We start from the raw sequence: 20,464 nt of genomic DNA on the forward strand, positions 1-20,464 counted from the left end.
CGCATCTAAGTTAGGGGGTAGTGAGCCAGAACTCTTAGGTTTTATGTGGAAGCTACTAGGTAAAGAAGATGCTCTACCTGCGTCTATTTTTCCAGTTAAGCGTTTGGATTTTTTTTAAACCTGGTGTCAGCAGATTACTTACAATATTAAGGAATGGGTATCCTGAGTATCCTACTAACGGCTCAAAACTTTAGTCTAGTTGTGTGTCAACACAATAATGTTTGTTTAACTTTTTACAAATCATAAAAGCTTTAATTATAAATACAAAGCAACATGTCTACAAAAAATTATTAAAACATAAAAAAAAACTATTAAATAAAGGTAAACAAAAGTGATAAGATAAAAACTTGTAGTTAATTAAAGGTTATTAAATTGGGTATTTTACAGTCAAACACAGAACGAGAATAATAAAGTCTCTTGTTGTTTTCGAATTGCCTTAATAGCCTCTAGTAGAAAAAAAAGACAAGAATTAATCTGTAAAACGCTGTTATGGAACAAGTAAATATGTATAGTATATAATAATGAATGTTGAACTTGTATTTAGTTAAAATCGTTAAAAAAAATTAGTATGCTCTATTTTTAAATTTAAACAGTTACTTTGAAACTATTTTTAGACTGCTTATTTATTTAATTTTATTTTCTTAACATTTTAAAGTTTTTTACGTTATTCTTATGGTATAACTGTAAATATTTTTTTGTAATTAAAATAAAAAAGACACTTGTTAGTAAAGTCATCTTTCTAGACTATAATATTATAAACTATTATATTTAAGATTTCTTTTATTTTGTTACATACATTTTTTATAGAAAACAATGTAAAACTATTAAAAAATTCTTTATAAATTAAAAAATCGTTAGTTAAAACACTATTATTATACTTTACTAAATGTCAAAAAAAATGTTTAACTTTTTGTAATAGAAAGCCGTGTTTACCAGAAGTAACTAATTAAAAAATATAACTAGCTATATAACCTTAATAATTAAAATCAAGTATACTAATTCTTACTAAAAGTGTTTTATAAGTGTAAACTTGCTGAAATACGTTTTTTTTTAATTTTAATAAACGATTATTATCGCTGATTATAAACAGCTTTTGTTATAAAATTTAATTCAAAGAGGTTAACTTTTATGAATGCATCACATTTAAAAGTAAACTTTGTTAAACATGATATTTATAGACAAACATTAGTAGTTAGTTTTCAAAGGATTAATATGATGAGTAATTTTTCGTATTTTTTATTTAATCCTTACAAAAAAATTTTGTTGGTAAACTTAATCAACAAATTAGAAAACTTCAATCAAATTGTTTTATATACCAGACATTGTTTAAAAAAATGTTCTACTCTTATATCGGGTTAGCACAAGCTCAACGTTTTCAGTGTAGCACCGTTTTCCTTTTATTCTTTTTGTTTTAATTTAATCTAATTTTTGTAATTTTGTTTCGTTTAGGGTTTAACACAGAAATATATAAACATACTTATTTATTTTTTAAGATAAAACATTACAATCAAAAAAGCCTCAGATACTTTATATATACATATATAACTTAATGCTTATTTGATTTTAAATTAAAATTCATACTAACAATATATTTAAATATAAATATTAACAAATTATAGTTATCAATAAGCTTTAAGAACGTAAAACTTGTTATTGTTATTTCGATAGAGCGCTTTAGAGTTCAAGGTAAGGTCAGCCCCTCCTCTTTACAGCTAATTGTTTAAAAAAAAATTTTTTATGTCTGAGAGTCTTTTAAACAATCACCAGCCATTGTCTATTTAACTTCTGCGCGACAAACTCAACACTAATCAACTAATTAGTGTTCAAGCACTTCCACTTAAGATAAAGAACTTTGTATTGTCTCGAATGAGTTGATTTTATTTAACTTAAGCTTTAAAAAAGGCTTATTTTCATAGATTCATAATGCAGTACTTAAATATTTTATTAGTTTTTTTAGTAGCCAAGGTGAGATCTTCTGGTTAGTTTGCTGTTATAAGACTGAAATAATTGTTAAAAATAGATTTATGTAAACGTTTTATAATTGGTTGTGATTTCAACAAATCATAAAAACTATATAACTAAAAGAACAGTCTAATTTGTAAGTTTTTATATTAGAAACAATTAGTTAGAAGAGTACCTAAAAATTTCATTTTTAATTCGACATTTTTTAACTTTGTTAGATACGTAACCAACAACTTATTTTGCGAGTCAACTATTGTCTGGTGAAAACCACAATAATAAATGATATGAATGTAAAAAATACAATTTAATTAACTAAAGACTTGTTTCTGTTGTCCTCACGTTTACATATAATTTGTTTTTGTTTATTTATAAAATTAATATGCTTAAAAAAAGCCTTGTACGGTAACAACAATAATCATACTATTATTAGTTATTAAAATAAAATTAAGGATAGTATAACTGCTACAATAATACTGTAAGTAATTGATAATTTTTACTCTATACATTATTGTATTAAGCTTTTATTTTTAAATTACGAACTTTGAATCTTAAATTTAGTATCTTACTTAGAAAAATCTACGAATAAATGTGGAAACGAGCTTCTCAATGAAAGCAGAGGAACTATATCAAGTCCAAACTACAGTTTGTTTAACAATACCACATACCCACCGAACATAAATTGTAAATGGAATAAAGAAGGAAATCACACTTTGCTTACAGAAGTAGTTCTTTTAGATAACATGAATTTATTTAATAACAGTGTTAAATAAGTGTTTACCTAATATATTAACAACAATAAAAGAAATTATTTTACCTCATGATACTGACTGATAAATAAGTTTATTTGTTCCTTTAGTAATTTTGTCATTTAAAATTTTACTTTTCTGAATATACTATTTCTAGGTTTTACGCTATATAAAATTATTAAATACAACTCTATAGATAAACAGTTTTATATAAAAGAAGCTGAAAAGTTAAATCAAAAATACATATATTTATTTTTTTGCTTTATTGTTAGAAAAAAGTAATAATTGTGTTTGAAGATACAAATTTATAATTTTTAGCCAAGAAAAAAACTTTGCTTTAAAAAACCTAGTACAACTATACTAAATGAAAAAATATAATTACTTAAAAGGTTATTTAAAGGTAAGAGTGTTAGACTTGGACATTGAGCCTGGTCCAAACGGATCTAATAGATCCTGTAACTATGACAACCTTATTATAAAATTTGAGTCCCTACGAAGGAGTATTACTTTGTGTGGGTTAGTCTTTATTTTTTTTTTAATTAAAAATATATTTGTTTTCTAAATTTAAGAAGATATTTTATCAATCAAACTAATTGAAAAAACCACTTTGTTGCTGAACTTTTTTTATATAAACTACATAATGATATTAGTTTTCAAATTTCCGTAGTATATATGTTATAAGAACTTTTTGTTCATTAAAATTAAATTTAATAAAATTATACCATATTAATAGCAAACGAAATTTGTTAAGTTTTTGTTAGATTTTTTTAAAGTTTTTTGCAACAAAAACGTGCAAATCTTACAAAATAAAAACTGTTAGCCTTTTCTTTTAACTGTTTTTCAAAAGTCTTAGGAAAACTAATAAATAGTCTGTATAAACTATGTTCTTTAAGTTATACTTACTGCACTTTTATTGCAATTTTTTAAATAATTATCCTTTAGCATCAATCCCTAACTTCTTTTGGTTGCATGCAACAGCTTTTTTAGAACATTTTATAAACTTTACATTTTTTTAAATTTAAACAAAAAACTCATTTTTTATATTTTATTTGAAGTTTTTTAATTTGTTTTAGACTAAAAATATTTCTTAAAGAAGTATAATTTACAGAAAGATAATTTGTTTCTTTAGAATAAAGCCTTTATACAATAAACTTTGTTTATTGGAGGTTGTAAATTTAAACACATAAAGTAAGTAACTAAAATATGTATTAACATTTTGCATTCATTGTAAAAATTTTAGAGTATTTTTTTGAAAAATAGATATTTTGGGAATAGTTATCAAGCTATTCTGATATCAAGTAGTGCTTACAGTAGTAATTTATAATAAGTATAATTATATGTGAAATGATTTTTTTTTCTATTAGTTTTTGAAAACTAAAACATTTTTTTGGAGTATAGAAAATAAAACAATTAATTTTTTACACTAAAATGTGTTAGAAGAAATGGAAGAGTTTCAAACTTTTTTATTGCCAAACAGCGTTTAGCCGGAGAAATCTTTCAGTTACTTGAATAATTTAACATTAAGTTTTACAAGAGATTACCTGATACTAATTCAACAAACTAAAGTTAATTATGAAATAAATGAATTTCAATCTTATACATACAATACTAAGTGCCATTTTTAACAGTAATTATACACCAAATGAAACATTCAAAGGTCAAGGAGATTTCTCAGTTTCTTTTCGCTCTGACGACTCAATCACATTTCGAGGATTTAATCTTCAATACACTTGTTTGTTTATTGTATTTTTCTTTAAACTTTGTAGATAGAAATAATGTTATAAGAATAAATAACACAGGATTAGTTACAAATTCAAGGACGTTTTTACTTGAAAAATGAGTTTAGTTAAAACAAAAGAGTAAAAACAAACTTTAGGCAATATTTTAAGATATCTAACTGATGCATAAAAATTGTTCTTGAAATAGATTTTCTTCTTAGGTTGTGCATGTCTATTGTATATATTTACTAAATGTTTTAATTTCGAGCTTTTTTATCGTTTAATTTTTATTACTAAAAAAGTTAAATGTATGTATAGTTTTTTTTATATAGTATGAGTAAATCATTGAACAAAACATTATAAACTATCAAACAAAAACTTTCAGCAGTACTGTAGTCTTTCTTCTTTTTATATCGAAACTAAAATTGAGATTAAACGTTTTGAAAAAAGCAGCTAAGTTTTAAAAGTATAAGTTTTACAGCTCTAGAGCGTAATTTTTTTCCGATTTTTAGCTAAAAAAACTTTGTAAGGCACAAAAGATGACCTCCATATCTCAAGCTCATCTTTGCAAGACTTAAACAAAAATAAAAATAGGTTTACTATACAATAAATTTATTCGATAAAACAATAAAATATAGTAAAAAGACTTTCTCAACTTATAAAAAGTTTATGATGGTAATGCATTTAGTATATTTATATTAACCTTATTTAAACATATAATAGTTAAATACTTTTTAAACACAACACCATAAAATTAACATTTAAGCTAAAAAAGATAAGCTATTATAGCGCAAAAAATGTTATGTTCAACTTTTAATTCTTTTAACTTTAATTTCAAACATGGTCTTAAATAATTGGTAACACTCTATTTTGTGTTATGTTGCACGATCAAAAGCTAATTAAATTAATTTTATAAAACTAAAAGTAATATACTATCAACAAGTTTTATATATAGTCACAGAAAACTTCACCAGATGCGAACCAAATCCTTGTTTGAATGGAGGTAACTGCAGTGAAAGTGTTTATGGTTTTGTTTGTCAATGTACTGAAAAGTTAGTTGTGCTTTTATAAACTGTTTTAAGTAAGTGTTCATATTAAACTTAATGATGTTAAAAACTTTCTGTTTAACTTCTTCACTATTTTTTGCTAAAAACTGTTGACAAAACAAAAAAAATTAAACTTTTTTTGGACAAACTGAAATCATTTAAACAACATTATAGAGTTTTGTACATTTTGTTTTCTATAATGAAAAATTAAGTAACAAAATTTTTTTTGGATAGAGCATTGATTTCAACTTTAATGAAGTTTTAGCCATTCTGGTTATCAATAAAACCGTTTTCGTCTTAATGATTGTTTTATATATGTTTATTTTAAAATGATTGAAACTTTACAAAACATTTTAATTCTAAAACTTGATAAACTCAATTCGTGGTTCGCAAAAGTATTTAAGTTTTTGTTGTTATACGTTCAAAAATTGCTACTTGTCTTTAGATTGTTTATAAACGCCTTAAAGACTTTAAAAAATATATTGACAACAAATTACAAAGTGATTAGAAGAAATTTTATATGCAAAAGTTGATAATTCATTAGTTGCTAAAGTATATACAAGTATGAACATCTAATTTCAAAAACTCAATGTTAAACCACTAAATGTTTTAAAACATATGCTAAAACTTTTCTTATAGTCACACTTTTTGTTACTTGTTAAGTACATACGAGTATTACAAATTACCCCTTTTTTGGTACTTAAAGCATTTAAGGCGTAATTTTCAAGTCTCTTATACTTATATCTTTTGTTTTAAAACATTACTAGAAACTATTCTTTCTAAGAAAACAAATAACTCAATAAAACATCTACTTCTGGTAGTCTTCACTTTTAGTAGTATAACAAAACCGTGAAAAATAACGTGTTTTCATATTTAACCAAGAAAAATTTAATAAACTAGCTATGAGGGAACTTATTGCCAAGATGAAAAAACAATTTGTGGACAGGATCTATGCAAAAATGGAGCGACGTGTGATGAGAACAAAGCTAACAAAACTTTCACATGTAACTGCACTGAAGACTGGACAGGAGTCTTTTGCGATAAAGGTAATTTTTTACAATATTTTATTGATCGACTATACTTTTGTGTACAGATAAAACACCCGTTTTTATCTTTAAATTCAAAAAAAAAAGAGTATTCGTATAACAAAGTATAAATAGCGAATTAAGTTTTGTTAATTTTTATTAAAAAAAAGTTTTAGTAACGTATTGCTATTAAGTTTTTTGTTTATTTCTTAGAACTAGCCTATTTTCTCAATTTAAATTATTTAAAATAATTTTAACTGTTTCTTTTTAAAAACTTTATTTCGAAGAAACGTTAGTTGTTTTTGTATTATTGTTGTTACTATTATTAATATTATTGTTATTATCATTATTATTATTATTATTATTATTATTATTTTTATTATTATTATTATTATTACATTGTTTATTGTGCAAGTTGGACTCGGGCATCAAAACCTGAGCCACTTAAACAGGACACATAAGAAGAAAAGTAAAAATAAATCCATTTATATTCAACAAAAAACAAACATAAAAAAAGATTTAACAAAGTTGAAATCAAAAAAAGCTAATTAATATGTTTAACTTTATTTGCTTGATATAAATAGCGATAACTTATTACATAAAAACACATTTGTACAAAATTAACAAAATTAAATTAGTAGTCTTTTAGGAGGGAGGCGTAGGGAAAAAAAATAATTAATATTACAAATTGAAAATGAAGAAATCAGTAGTTAATGTGGAAGAAATAAATATTTTAAAAACTTTAATTTTTTTTTGTTGTGTTTAGTGGAAAGTTACTGAATTTTACTGATACTTATCACATCTAAACTAAATCCTTTTAGTATCAAGCGAAAGTGTACCGCCCTCTCACACAACACTACTTTCTTTGGTAACTTGTTCCACATAGTCTTTGCTCTGTGAAAAAATGAACGTTGCCACTGACTGTTGTTAAATTTATGTTTACATTTATTTTTCTAATTATTTCTTCTTAACTGATATTTATTATGGGAAAAACTGAAAAATTGACTGAAAAAACCTTATATTTTCCATTAATAATTTTATAAAGCGCAAACAAATCAAACTCCCATCTTCTATATTTTAGAGATTTCAATCCAACTTTAACCAATATATCATTATATGATGTATTGTATATGTTAAAACGACTACATATAAAACGGGTAAAAAACTTTGCACAGACTCAATTTTATTAATGTCTTTATTTTAATTTGTATGGATTATTTTTTTTCTGAACAACGCTTTTGGATAGTTTTACAGCTTAAAATATTAGTTTTAAAATGTAAGGTACTCGAAAAAAGAAAATAAATATCATTTGGATGTTTGTTTTTCGTATTACTTTAACTAAAAGTGAATGTAATAAAAGTGAATGAAAGTTAAAAAGTAGGAAAAAAACATTTAAAAACAAAAATAAAATAAGTACACAAATTTAAGCTCAAAAATTAACGAATTTTTAAAAGAAAAATTTGAAAAACTTAAAAATAGTAAACATTTTCAAAAGTTTAGAAAAGTTTCAAATGACAGTTTTGATAGTTAAGTATCAAAATTAATATTTAGTTCATTAATTTTTTATACGTCTATGCTTATTATTAATAATCAGTATTTGATACATAATATATATCATCGATGAAAAATTGATTTTTTTTATTGCAAACTTTAGTTCGAGCCTACAATTATTGTTTTTTTTTCCTAGCTTTGACGCTGAATTTTATTTAGTACTCCACGTCGAATGTGCTGCTTAGTCTAACAGAAATAAATCATTCTAGACAAAAACGAGATCTTTACTAAGTAATGTTGTAATATCTTGTTTGTAATTATAATTCTTATACTAAATATAAAAATGGTAGAACTAACTACTGCTTCTATTTTTTCTTGAATTTAAAACAAAAGCAATAAAGCATAAATAACTGTTTGTAAAATTAGCTAATTTTCAAAAGTCAAAATTTTTAAGAATGATTTCAAAATAAATATAACCTAGACCATTGATATTAACTATTTTTTTAAAGATTGTAACTACCTGCACTGAATAATACTTAAAACAACTACAAGAATAAAAATTATTTGTATAAAGCAATTTTATAATCAATAAAATTTTTGAATAGGATAGAATTATAATGATTACTTTAAGAATTCAAAAGACTTTGCAGATGACCTAAACTCGATATTATTCTTGTAAAAAACTGCTTGATTTTTTTTTTCAATATTAAAACCTTAAAATTTTGAAGTTTTTTATGTAGTTAAAGGGTGCTACAACCCTGGTTTGGAATCAGCACCTGAAAAGTTCAAATTCGGAGATCGACTCAACTTCAACTGTAGTGAAGGATACGAGCTGGTAGGTGAACCATACGTAATTTGTCTGGGTGAAAATTCTTGGAACTACCAACTGCCTTCATGTAGATGTATGTCGAAGAAGTTCAACCTACTATGAATTATTATCTCTTTACTATGAGATTTTTATACTTTAAACAAGTATTTAACTTTAAACTTGAAACCTCAAAAATAGTTGGTTTTGGTTACGTAATTTTTTTAGTTAAGACTGAAAAATGTAAGCTTTTAAATACTAAACATTTATAAAAGTTTATTTCAAGACTTTAAAGACTAATGTTAGACCTTATTTTTCAAACAGTGATATCAAGAAATAAGTTCTGGACATACGAAATAACGATCGCTTTATCAACACTTTCATCGTGTTTTTTAGTCGTTTTTATTAGCCTGACTATATTGAAGTTTCGGTTAGTTTTTGAATTTTAGTTATTATTTTTTTAGTATTAAACTATAAAAGGATTGTGTAAAATTAAAAGTTCAAATTAAACAAAATTAGCTAGATTACTTTAAGTCTGCAGTTATTAAGTGTTTAACTTTAAAGTTTTTCGAATTTAATATTTATCAAAATATTTATAAAGTAGTTCTGATTAAGTTTGTTGATAAAATACAAACTGTTATTTAAAATAATAGTTATTAATTAAACTTAAAGAATTACGCATCTAATTAATTTTAAGGTACAAGAAAGACAAAACTAAAAAGTGAATGCTTTTTGATTATAAAAGCAAATGACGAAAACCTGAACTAATTAAGGTAAAACCGGATTGACGAACAATAAAGTTGAGAAGCTGAATGAATTTATTTTGTTTTTCTTTGTTAACAAGTTTACCGAAAGTTAGCAGTTGAATTAAAGTAAAAAAAAACAATAAACCAACATCTTTTTATACTTAATTGTGCAAGTTTTGTTTTTATACTTTTGTTTCATAATAAAATACTTTATCTTTTAAAGGATATTAAAGTGTACTAAAAGTTATTATTATGATGTGTCTTAAACTCTTTAGAAAATTTATCAGGAATTAACGACCATTCCGAAAAAGCATTATCTACTCTTTTTTGTAAGAATAAGCAATATAAACATTTATTCTTTACATAGAAATCAAATTAAGTACTTATTTATACAATAAATAATTCTAAATAGTAATAATTATTTATTTTTTGTGCACGACTAATCAAACTCTTCAATTTTTTTAAGAACACAACTAAAAAAGTTAAATATATTTAAAAACAAAAATAGTATGTAGGTCTAATTAATACCTATAGACCTTTTATTCGTTTTACAAAATTTTAAGTATTTATTTGAGGTATGGCTAAAACTATTCTTAAAATGTAATAATTTGTAGTAATTAAAAATTATTCTTATTTAATAATCAATTATTTGAGATTTTTTTTATAATCATAACTTTATTGTTTAGATATACAACCTCTTTTAACAAATATTAAATTTTGACACATGGTCTCTTTAACAATTTTTTAATAATTTAAATTGTTTGAGTTTGAGTTTTCTGAATTTGAATTGTCATGTAACCATTTATAATAAGATTAAAAAACTTTACTATTTTATGTATTGTTTGTCAATTTTCGTAAAATCAAAGTACACATAGCTTAGAGAAATTTGATGTATGAGCACATGTACAAATAGACTTAAAGTAAATTATATATCTTTTTTTGTCTATCTTTTATATAGAAAACAAAAATTTACACGTTAAATCCAACATACACCTGAAACTAATTTTTTATTAGGTTAATAAAAAATATGAATTTAGAAGTATGTAGTTTAAATTTTTACTAACTAAACGAAAAAATAATCTTATTTACAAAATATTGATAAAAGTATTTGTTGACCAAAAAATCGATTAAAGCTACTATAATGTTTTTGATGTATTAAACTATTATTTTAATATATAACTGTGTATTTTTACGACTTTTTTATGGATTTTGTTTTACAATGATATTTTTTAATCTATAAACTCAACTGGAAAACGAAAGTCGATACGGAACTAAACTGTGATAATTAAATAAAACTTTTATTTTAATTTACAACAGAACGGAATCCGGATCTGATTTTTCTAAAACATAGAATAACCTAAAAGCATCGTTTGTTTTCACTTCAGTATTCAAAATAACAGTTATATTATTAGTATTAATTCAGGGTTGAAATTTAATATATAAAAATGAAATTTAATAAAAAAAAAAGATTACTAATCAAAGACAAAGGATAAAAAACATATTTTTAATTAAAAAAAAAAAACAATACATATATTGTTAGAACTAAAATCTTATTTATACTTTAATTCTAAAAAAGATTGAAGGTACTTGGAGTAGTGAAGCTTAAAACAAAAAGTAAATAGACATTTAGTGAGCAAAAGCAACTGTATACATAAATTTAAGAACAATAATTATTTCACTACACACTGTTTAAAGTTCGTTATTTAATAAAAGGAGTCTTTTTTTATATTCTTTGCTTTAACGAAAAAATGTTTAGTTTTCAAAAAAATTAATGACCCATTAGGTTTTGAAAACAAGCAAATAAATGAATAAATAAAATAACTTTATATATTCAAGTATTTGATACCGCTACATTAATTCGTAAACTTAAATAATTTTGAAAAATATATTTTACTATTATATAAAATTAAATTTAGTTTATCGCTACAAATTTTAAAGCTGCGTTTGTAATATACTACTTTTATAAATAATATTCAGATAGTGTGACTAAAAAGTATAGTCTAATCATGTTTTATAAAAATAAAATTTTAAAACTTACTAGAAGTTGAAACTAAGAAAGAAGACTAACTGTATAACACCAATAAATTAATTTATAAGTTCTCATATTTGTAAAGTTTTTAATACGAAACACCTTAGTCTACTTTTATTATTAAAGTTTGTGTTTGAATAGTAAAGCAAATTTTTATCTTTTGAAAAAGTATTACTAATCGAGATTACTGCTTGTGTTTATTGTGTCGCTTTGTTTAAATATTTTGGTTAAATTAAATATTTTTATATTTCTAAAATTCTATTTTTTATCTATAACAAAAAATGATAAATTTATATAGTGTTGTTACTTTGTTCTTTGTATAAACAATAGTAGCTAGTAGCTACTTCACAGCCCAAAATCAAATAAAATAAACCTAAGTTTTAAATGGAAACACAACATTATTATATACCGATTAATTAACACACTCGTATCTAACTTTTTTGTTTTTTAGACAAGCTAATATTATGACTTTGATTAATACTTTAAAAACACTGGTAACTGGTCACAAGTCACAACACAATACTTTGAGCACTTTTTATAAATTTTTTGCTTTGGTATGTATCTTTATATAAAATTTACTTCTTAAAAACAGTACAAATTTTGTGTCAGAAATGTTTATTAAAAAAAAAGTTAATAAGAAATTTATTTTAGTTGCAAATTGTAATTGAGTATATACTAATATATACGTTTTTTAAAATGCAATTTTTTATTAGTTCAAGTATAATTTTAAACACGTATATCGTTATTGAATAAATATTCACATTAATATACCAATAGTTTCTGTAGAAACATTTTTATTCTAGATAATTTAAAACATACGAAAGTATGTCTAACCAATAGTACACTACACAGTTTTCTTAAAAAGTTTGAAAATTTCAAAATTAAATTATTATTTTACTGATTACAAATCTTATATAACTTATGTTCGAAAAAATGGTTACACTTGTTAAAAGAAATATAAAAATTTAGTAACATTTTAGAAGTGAATCTTATAGTATAAACATATATAAATAAAAACTTAGAGTATTTACAATTTTAAAATTTTAGAAAGTAGGTAATTCCTAAATAAGGTATGACTTCTTAGGTGTTTTATCATACAACAATAAAAAACCTAAGTAAAAAAAAGACATTAATGCAAAAAGAACAAAACGTATATTCTATTAAATTTAAAAAAAAAGTTAAAGTTATATAACTCGTTAAGTTATAATACTACTTAGTAATTATTTATTTTAGAAGCCTGAAGAAGCAACTTAGTTGAAAGATTATTTAAAATTTTTAGTAACTGTTACTATTGGTTTATAACTCAATTTTGTATACTATATATATAATTTTGTATTTATATTAGATTATATTTTTGAGCAAACATTTATTCGTGTTTAATAAACTTTATTTTTGCTAGTTAGGGTATTTTATCCCACCTTTTATGATTAACTAACTCTGGCATGTTACTTTGAAGTTGAATTATAGTTACTAAACTAAGATTAAGAGAAAGTTTTAAAACCCCAAGTTAGTGTAAAAGTTGGAAAATTCTCATAAGAATGTAATTCTTCATTAAAATTTTTATGATGGTAAACTTTTATTTTGAATTTAGTTAAGTTGTTTATATCTGACCATTAAGTTGGGGTCCTATTGATGACAATAAAAACTGTATAAGTTTTAAGTTCTAATACTGAAACCCACTAATAGCAAAGTTGCCAAAAAACCTGGAATCCTAGAAAACCTGAAATTTAAACATTTAGGCTAAAAAACCTGGAGTTTGAGAAATTTTGCAAAAAACCTGGAATTTTATACAAAAATCACTAAAAAACCTGGAAAAACTATAGTTTTGAACAATTTTTACAAGAAAGGTAAATAAATTTTAAATTAATATTAAAAATTTATCGTTAGGATAAACTTAAGCAGGGTTGCCACTCGGTCAGGAAAAGTCAGGAAATCAGGAAAAGTCAGGAAAAATTTGAAAAAATTACAAAAGTCAGGAAAAGTCAGGAAAAAATGGGGGGTTTTGAAAAAAGTCAGGAAAAGTCAGGAAATTTGATAAAATAAAATAAAAAAGTCAGATTTTTTCAGTTTAAATTTACGAAATTCCTTGTTTTCCAAAGCCTTTAAGTGGTAAAAGTTAATTAAAAGTCCTTAAAGTCAGAAAAAAATTTCAAAATTTTCCTAAAAATTTACAAAAATATTTAGTTTTATTTCCAATGCCTTCAGCTGGTATAAATTAGTAAAATATCCTTTATAATACTGCAAAAATTTTCTATTAACATATTGAACAAGTACCCTACTTGAACAAGCAGATTTTGTAAGCTTTTTAGTATTTATGATCTGTAGCAAGGACACTTCCATAGTGAAACTGTGATATATACACAAAAGTTTATCTAGCATAATTTTAGAATCAAAGAGTTTTTTGTTCAAGTAAACAATTGAGTTCTTTATAACTAAGCAGTTAGTTTAGTATTTGATGTAACAAGTTAATGTGTATACTTTACCTCTTTATAATTTTTTCAAATTTGTTTAAATTTTTTAAATAAGTTATAAGAGAGGTATAATATGCCAAGATTAAATTTACTTATTATTTGTATTTTTTGGAGAGTAACTCAAGTTTTTAAAGTATATAAGAGTATATTTATTTGTTACAAACTTTATACTAAATGATAAGAGGAAATATTTTATACAACAGATATATAGTTTACTTTTTTATGTCTTTTTTTACAGTCACTTAAGTATATTCTTTTTTATTCTTTATTTAACGATTTTATATTAAATATTGGGTGTATTTTATTGAACTAAGTGAACAATTTATATAAGTAAAACATGTTTTAAGTAAATACTTTTTATTACTAGATATTTTTAACTTAAACGCTAAATTTTTATCACTAGATTTATTTTACAACTTATATGCTAAATCTGACTAAAGTTTACTTTTTTAGTTAAATAAATAGCTTATTACTGATAGAGAGTAAATTTATTTTTTGTATTAAGGTGTCAGATTAGATTTATTTGTACAGAAAACTAACACTTTATGTATTGGGTTTTTAAACTCAGACTAACCATTGTTATTTTTTTCAGATCAGCATTTAATTGTTTTTTTATATTTTAATTATGCCAAAGTTTACATATTTCAAGAATTCTTGGCTTTCTGAAAAAGATTTTTCTGAATGAAAGTTCCTTATTAATTTAAGGTTTTAATTGTAAAAGTTCCTTATATGTCGTTTCGTTCATTTAGATACATTTATACTAGGAAATTCTAAAAAATTGTGTTCTTTATTGTTTTAAGGTTTCAACTGTAAAAACTTGTTATTGTTTTAAGATTTTAGTTGTGAAAGTTTGTTATTAATTCAAGGTTTTAATTGTAAAAGTTCCTTATATGTCGTTTGTTTATCTAGATACATTTATGCTAGGATTTGCTAAAAAATTGTTTTGTTTTTCAGACAAGCTGTGTTTATAAGGTAAAAATACAAGAATTTTGCTAATAGAGCTGTTTATTACAAACATCAATCATACACAGATGGTTTAAGTGATGTACTGGAAGTTTGATTATAGAATTCAGCAAAAAACTATTGTTTAGAACCTGTATTAAAGTTAGATTGGAAGTTTTATATAGTTTTAAGTGTTAGATTATGTATTTTAGAATAAGTCTAGTTTAAGAGTTTGATTTAGAAAAGTCAGGAAAACTTTGGTAAAAAGTCAGGAAAAAGTCAGGAAAAGTCAGGAAATTCTTCTCAGCTTTTTGAGTGGCAACCATGCTTAAGTGTTATCATAATTTTTGTTAAATAAAAAAAATACATTTAAAGTAGCGTAACAGTCTTTTTATAATGTTGTTATACTATTTATGACAGTTTTTTACCTTAAACTTAAATTTATACTAAAAAAAAGACCCAAAAGCTTGTACCTTGAAAACCTGGAAAAGTTTCTCTAAAACCTTTATTTGGCAACGTTGTAGTAGACAAAAAAAAAACTTAATCATACCTTCTGTGTTCAAGCAACTAGATAACACTTATTCTTTCAATTTTTTCAACTATAGAACTCTTGTAAAAAGATAGTCTTTCTCTAATTTTTTCGAATAACTCTAATTAGTTGGGTATTTTTTTATAACCTAGGTAAAATTTAAATTGTTAGCACTTCATTAATAGTTTCAAGTTTTCTAACCATTTAAACCAGGGTGATATTTCCCCCATTGGTGTGAATTTGAATACCAGGGATAAGGTTGCCATGCAATCAGGATACTCAGTGAAACTTTTGGTATTTAATTTTTGTATAATTTTAAGCTGACTCAGGACAGCTCAGGATTTTATGAGTATTCTTAAAACTCTGGCTGACTCAAGATAATTTTCTTTTTTAATCTCATAGTACATTTTTTATAGAATGAGATTTACTTGATCCAGTTTCTATATTTAATTATTTAAAAATATCATATATATTTAAACATCAAGTGTATAAGTATATACATACAGCTTTTATTTTTGTTATTTAGAAGATAAGAAACATGAGGTTTACTAATGAGGCTTCATTAGAATATGAGGTGTAATTAGTTTGCACCAGAGGCAAAAAACTTTTGAGCATTTAAAAATACTCAGGATGACTAAGGGTAGTTTAAGGTCACCCAATATAGTTTTAGGTATAAACCATGGAGAGTTGCAACCCTTCAAGGGCAATAAGTTGTAGAAATGCAGTTATTTTAGTTATAAAATTTATACTTATAAAAAAACTATATAAAGTTAAAACATGAACAGACAAACTTGAAATATTTATAAGACTTTTTATAAGCATTTTGCTGGTCATTTCACTTATAGCATTTTACTGGTCTTTCCTGTCTTAGTTATTAATAAATATTGTATTTTTCTATTATGCTATTAAGAGCTTTACATTAAATTTAACATAACTCACTGTGACTTAAAATTGGTCACCACTTTTTGTGACATATTTATACTAATACTTTGTCAGCTCTACTGCAGGGTTCCCAAAAAACCTGGAATTTTTAATAATTTTAAAATGTTAAAAAGTAAAATTTCAATTTGACACAAAAAATCTATCTTGTAGATTATTTTTTTAGTCTTAATAAATTTAGTATCTATTCAATGTTTTTATACAATTTAACACAGTTTCTTACCTTCAACTTAACTTTAAACTAAAGATAAACCCAAAAGTGTGTACTTTTATATACATGGAGGAAATTTTGAAAACCTGAAAAAAATTTGCCAAAAACATTTGTGTTTGCTACTGTGTTTTTGTGAACTAAATTTTGTCAGTTCTACTTTGACTTTTTAAACTAAATTTCGTCAGTTTTATTTAAGTTTTTGAACTTGAAACTTGTCAGGTCTATTTTGACTTTGTGGACTTGAAATTTTGTGAGTTCTACTCTGACTTTTTAGACTAAATTTTTCCAGATATATTGCGACTTTGTGATTTAAAACTGAGACAATACCCTATGTGACTTATTTGATTTTTAGTTTGTCATCTATTTTCTGTGATTTAAGGACTTAAAGTGTGTCTTTGTACCTTTTTAGTTTATTTTGACTAGAATGTAGTCGCTTACTTTTTGTGACTTAAAAACTTAAGTTGTGTGAATACTATTGGTGGTTTATTTTTTAATCTCTGTGTGGAATTTTTATCAATATAACCCCTTATATTCTAATGGTTTTTTCAAGCTCCTATGTCTTTCTGGTTATGGTTAAACCTAAAGAGCTTTTAAAAAGGCAGATAGTAAATGTGAGTACTGCTTCTTAAAAATTAAATGCAGCTTTATGATGGAAATTCTCTAAAACTATTGTTAAATATAATGCACTAAATAATAAAAATAACAAAAGTGTAAGAATGTGAGATAAAAATTTAAAAAGTATGCCCTTAAAATAAAAGGTAATAAGCTGGTAAAATATTGTCTCGGTCTTATTTAACTGATACCTTAAAGACTATTGGTTATAAACCTAGAGGACACCAATTGTAACCCATGTATGTAGGATACTTAACTTGATAAACTTGTATGGTTATTAGTATGTTTTACACCCACACTATTAACCATAATAAACATCCATATATGCAGTTTGATATCCTGTTACAAGTTGTAATTTTGCTTAAAGACATAAAGGAAACATTAAAAATTTATATGGCATTAAACATTAAATTACTGATTGCAAAATAAAGACTAATAAAGAAATAAAGAACATTGAAAATTAAAACAAATATTGCCTTGTGTCATTTAGTATTAAAACTTAACGTTACTGCAAAATGACTGATACTTATAGAAATAATACTATAAAATAGCTGTCACATAATTAATAAAATATAATGGACTATCAGTTTAAAATAGTTAGGTAAGCATAATACTCATAAAGCTACAAAAAACTATCATTTAACTGTCTTTAAAAAACATCCTTTTGACTAATAATTCTATTGGATATGATTTCTCAATGAAAAAGTAATAGATCTTTCATTAGAAACATTCCATTCCCCATCAATTTTCAATCAAGAATATAATCTAAATACAAGTTTAGCAAATCACGTTTAGGTAGGTGTTTCCACTTCAAATTTCTTTCATCTTGAACACTCATCAGGTGGTTCATCATCATTTTTACCTTCACAAGTAACAATATACCTTGTGTCTGATGACCCTTAAGTAGTTAAAGTGGCATAACTGTGCCCTCCCACAACAACTTCATTTTTTCCTTCTGTATATAAGGGGAAGAAGCCCCTACAATCAATAATGCATCAGCATTTATCGGTAAAGAACACAGAGAGCACTCATCATCTTCTGCAACAAGAGCACATAAGTTAAGAAGTCCTTCCATTATACCATTTTCTTTAAAAACTTGTGGATTGTATAAAACTTAAGATTTGTGTGACTCTAGGTAAATTAACTCATTACAAACAACAACTTTATTTTGATCAGAATAAGATTTTAAAATAGAATGCAGCTCTTCCACCCTTACTACAGGCCCAGCCTAACTTTTACACAATTTGAGAGGCTTCTGCACGTATTGATCCTTTTTCTTCCCCTTTTCAATTTCTTCCTTATCTGTAACTTTTTTATTCTTCTACCCACCTTTGATCCATCTCATTCAGAAGTCTAACAACTTTTTTTTAATATTTAGTTTAAAAGAATCAGATTTAAGTAATGAACAGTAATTTCTTATCCCTTTTGCTGAAGCTTTGGTTCCTAAACTTTGCCAGTGCTACTTGCTTTCTAAATCCAGCAAGATGCCTTTCAGATTCTAAGTTATTGGCTAGGACTCCGTCCAGGTCTTCATTAGTTATAAAGTTGACCTCATACGCATGTGGTGGATTTAACAAACAAAATTTTCTAAATCCATATTCTCTACCTGTTTGGCAATTAAAAACTTGAGCAGCCTGGAGACACACCTTGTTAAGAATTTTCAACATAACTCAGAAGTTGGCAAAAAGTCAAAACACCCTATGTTTACCTGATATTCAAAAAAATTAAAAAATACCATGAATTTTCCTGAGTACCCAAAGTGTGTGGAAACCCTTGTATAAAATTGCACTAGTTTTTGTAAATTTACATGTAGTTCTTATAATATAAAGTTATAATTTTTTACTTTTACTCAATAATCGTAATATATAATAACTGAAAGTGATTTAAAATGTATTTTAAATCTTTATAAACACTTTTTATATTAGAAAAAAGTACCACTTTACAGACAAATTAGCATATTTTGTGTGATTATGACATCATAATATATCAAAAGCTTCAAATATTTGCCTATAATTATAAGTCTTTATTTAAGATATAAGTTTTAAGACTAGTATGTATAAGTGTCTCTGTTACTATATAAGCCGTAAAATCAAAAAATTTGTTATTTTTGGGGTGCAAACCTTTTATTTTGCAATCTTTTTTAATTCTTCTTCATCAAATATTAAAATGTGTCCTAAAAACATCACCCAAGTACTCCCTAGTCCCTACCCCTAATTGTAGTAGCTTTCTTTTTTTTTCTTTTTGCTTTATATTATTTTTCCATAAAACCTGGAAAACACTGGAGTTTTTAACAATTTTTGAATGTAAATCAGTGAAAATTCAATTAGCTTGAAAAATCTATTAAATCCAACAATTTTTTGTATCATCTAAAATTTATTTAAAATAAAATACTTTTAAGTAGCATTACAGAATTTTTTCAATTTTTTAAACTTTTTAAAACATTTTTTTTTACCTAAATCTAATTTTAGACAAATTTGGACAAAGTAAAATTTAACTTTCACAAACCTTCAGAAAACCTATAAAAAATATTTAAAATCTATGACAACCCTGTTTATTTTAAGAAAGGTTATTTTTTAACTTCAAAAGTTGTGGTTGAATTCAAGATAGAGTGAGCCAGCATTCTGAAAGTAAAATGTTAAATATGTTTCTAGCAATTTTGTTACAATTCAAGTTTTAACTACTCTAATTCTTATGATATTTTGAAGGGCCACATCTAAAAAAGTAATTTGAAATTAAGAAAAAAACAAAAGGTCCAATTATTAATTAACTACACCTAAGCAGATATACTAATATTTTTTTTTTGTTATATATATTAATAAGCTTAACATTATTTGACTAACTAAGAGTAGGGACAATGTCAGTCCAAAGTTGCAAAATTAGTTTGCAGAAAGACCAGCTTTGTGTAGTGGAATGCTTTTTTAACTACAAATTTCACTTATATGTTACACTTATAGGTACTTAAACCCTTCAATACATAGTCATCGTAAAAAATCAAAAAAGTAAAACTTTTATTATTATTATTATTAGCTTTATTTTATTACTCCAATTAAATTTTCACTATACAATCACAATAAAGTTTATATCTTTATTAAACAACAAAATAGTATACTAAGCAACACATAAAGCATATCTGATTTCTAGTCCTTCTTCTATCATTGCATTGTATTTTTGCATTGTATTTCATCTTTCAAA

General features: G+C 24.4%; 1 protein-coding gene across 1 annotated transcript; it reads left to right on the forward strand.

Annotated features, from left to right (window-relative positions):
- Positions 1–1,847: 1,847 nt before the first annotated feature.
- LOC145834062 (P-selectin-like) lies at positions 1,848–9,697 on the forward strand. Its single transcript, XM_082941398.1, has 9 exons — positions 1,848–1,978; positions 2,533–2,684; positions 3,109–3,224; positions 4,337–4,440; positions 5,382–5,478; positions 6,373–6,518; positions 8,729–8,890; positions 9,118–9,223; positions 9,491–9,697. The coding sequence occupies exons 1-9, from the start codon at positions 1,924–1,926 to the stop codon at positions 9,516–9,518; spliced, it is 966 nt and encodes a 321-aa protein (XP_082797524.1). The 5' UTR covers positions 1,848–1,923; the 3' UTR covers positions 9,519–9,697.
- Positions 9,698–20,464: the final 10,767 nt, after the last annotated feature.

Source organism: Thalia democratica, chromosome 1 (genome assembly GCF_965202585.1).
Source record: "Thalia democratica chromosome 1, ktThaDemo2.hap1.1, whole genome shotgun sequence".
NCBI classification, from domain to species: Eukaryota; Metazoa; Chordata; class Thaliacea; order Salpida; family Salpidae; genus Thalia; species Thalia democratica.

Excerpts from the sequence above, each read along its gene's own strand:
- LOC145834062 (XM_082941398.1), top strand. The coding sequence starts at position 1,924 with ATGCAGTACTTAAATATTTTATTAGTTTTTTTAGTAGCCAAGGTGAGA. Across the intron at positions 3,225-4,336 it reads AGGAGTATTACTTTGTGTGG|TAATTATACACCAAATGAAA; the intron begins GTTAGTCTTTAT and ends CATTTTTAACAG. Across the intron at positions 8,891-9,117 it reads CCAACTGCCTTCATGTAGAT|TGATATCAAGAAATAAGTTC; the intron begins GTATGTCGAAGA and ends TTTTTCAAACAG.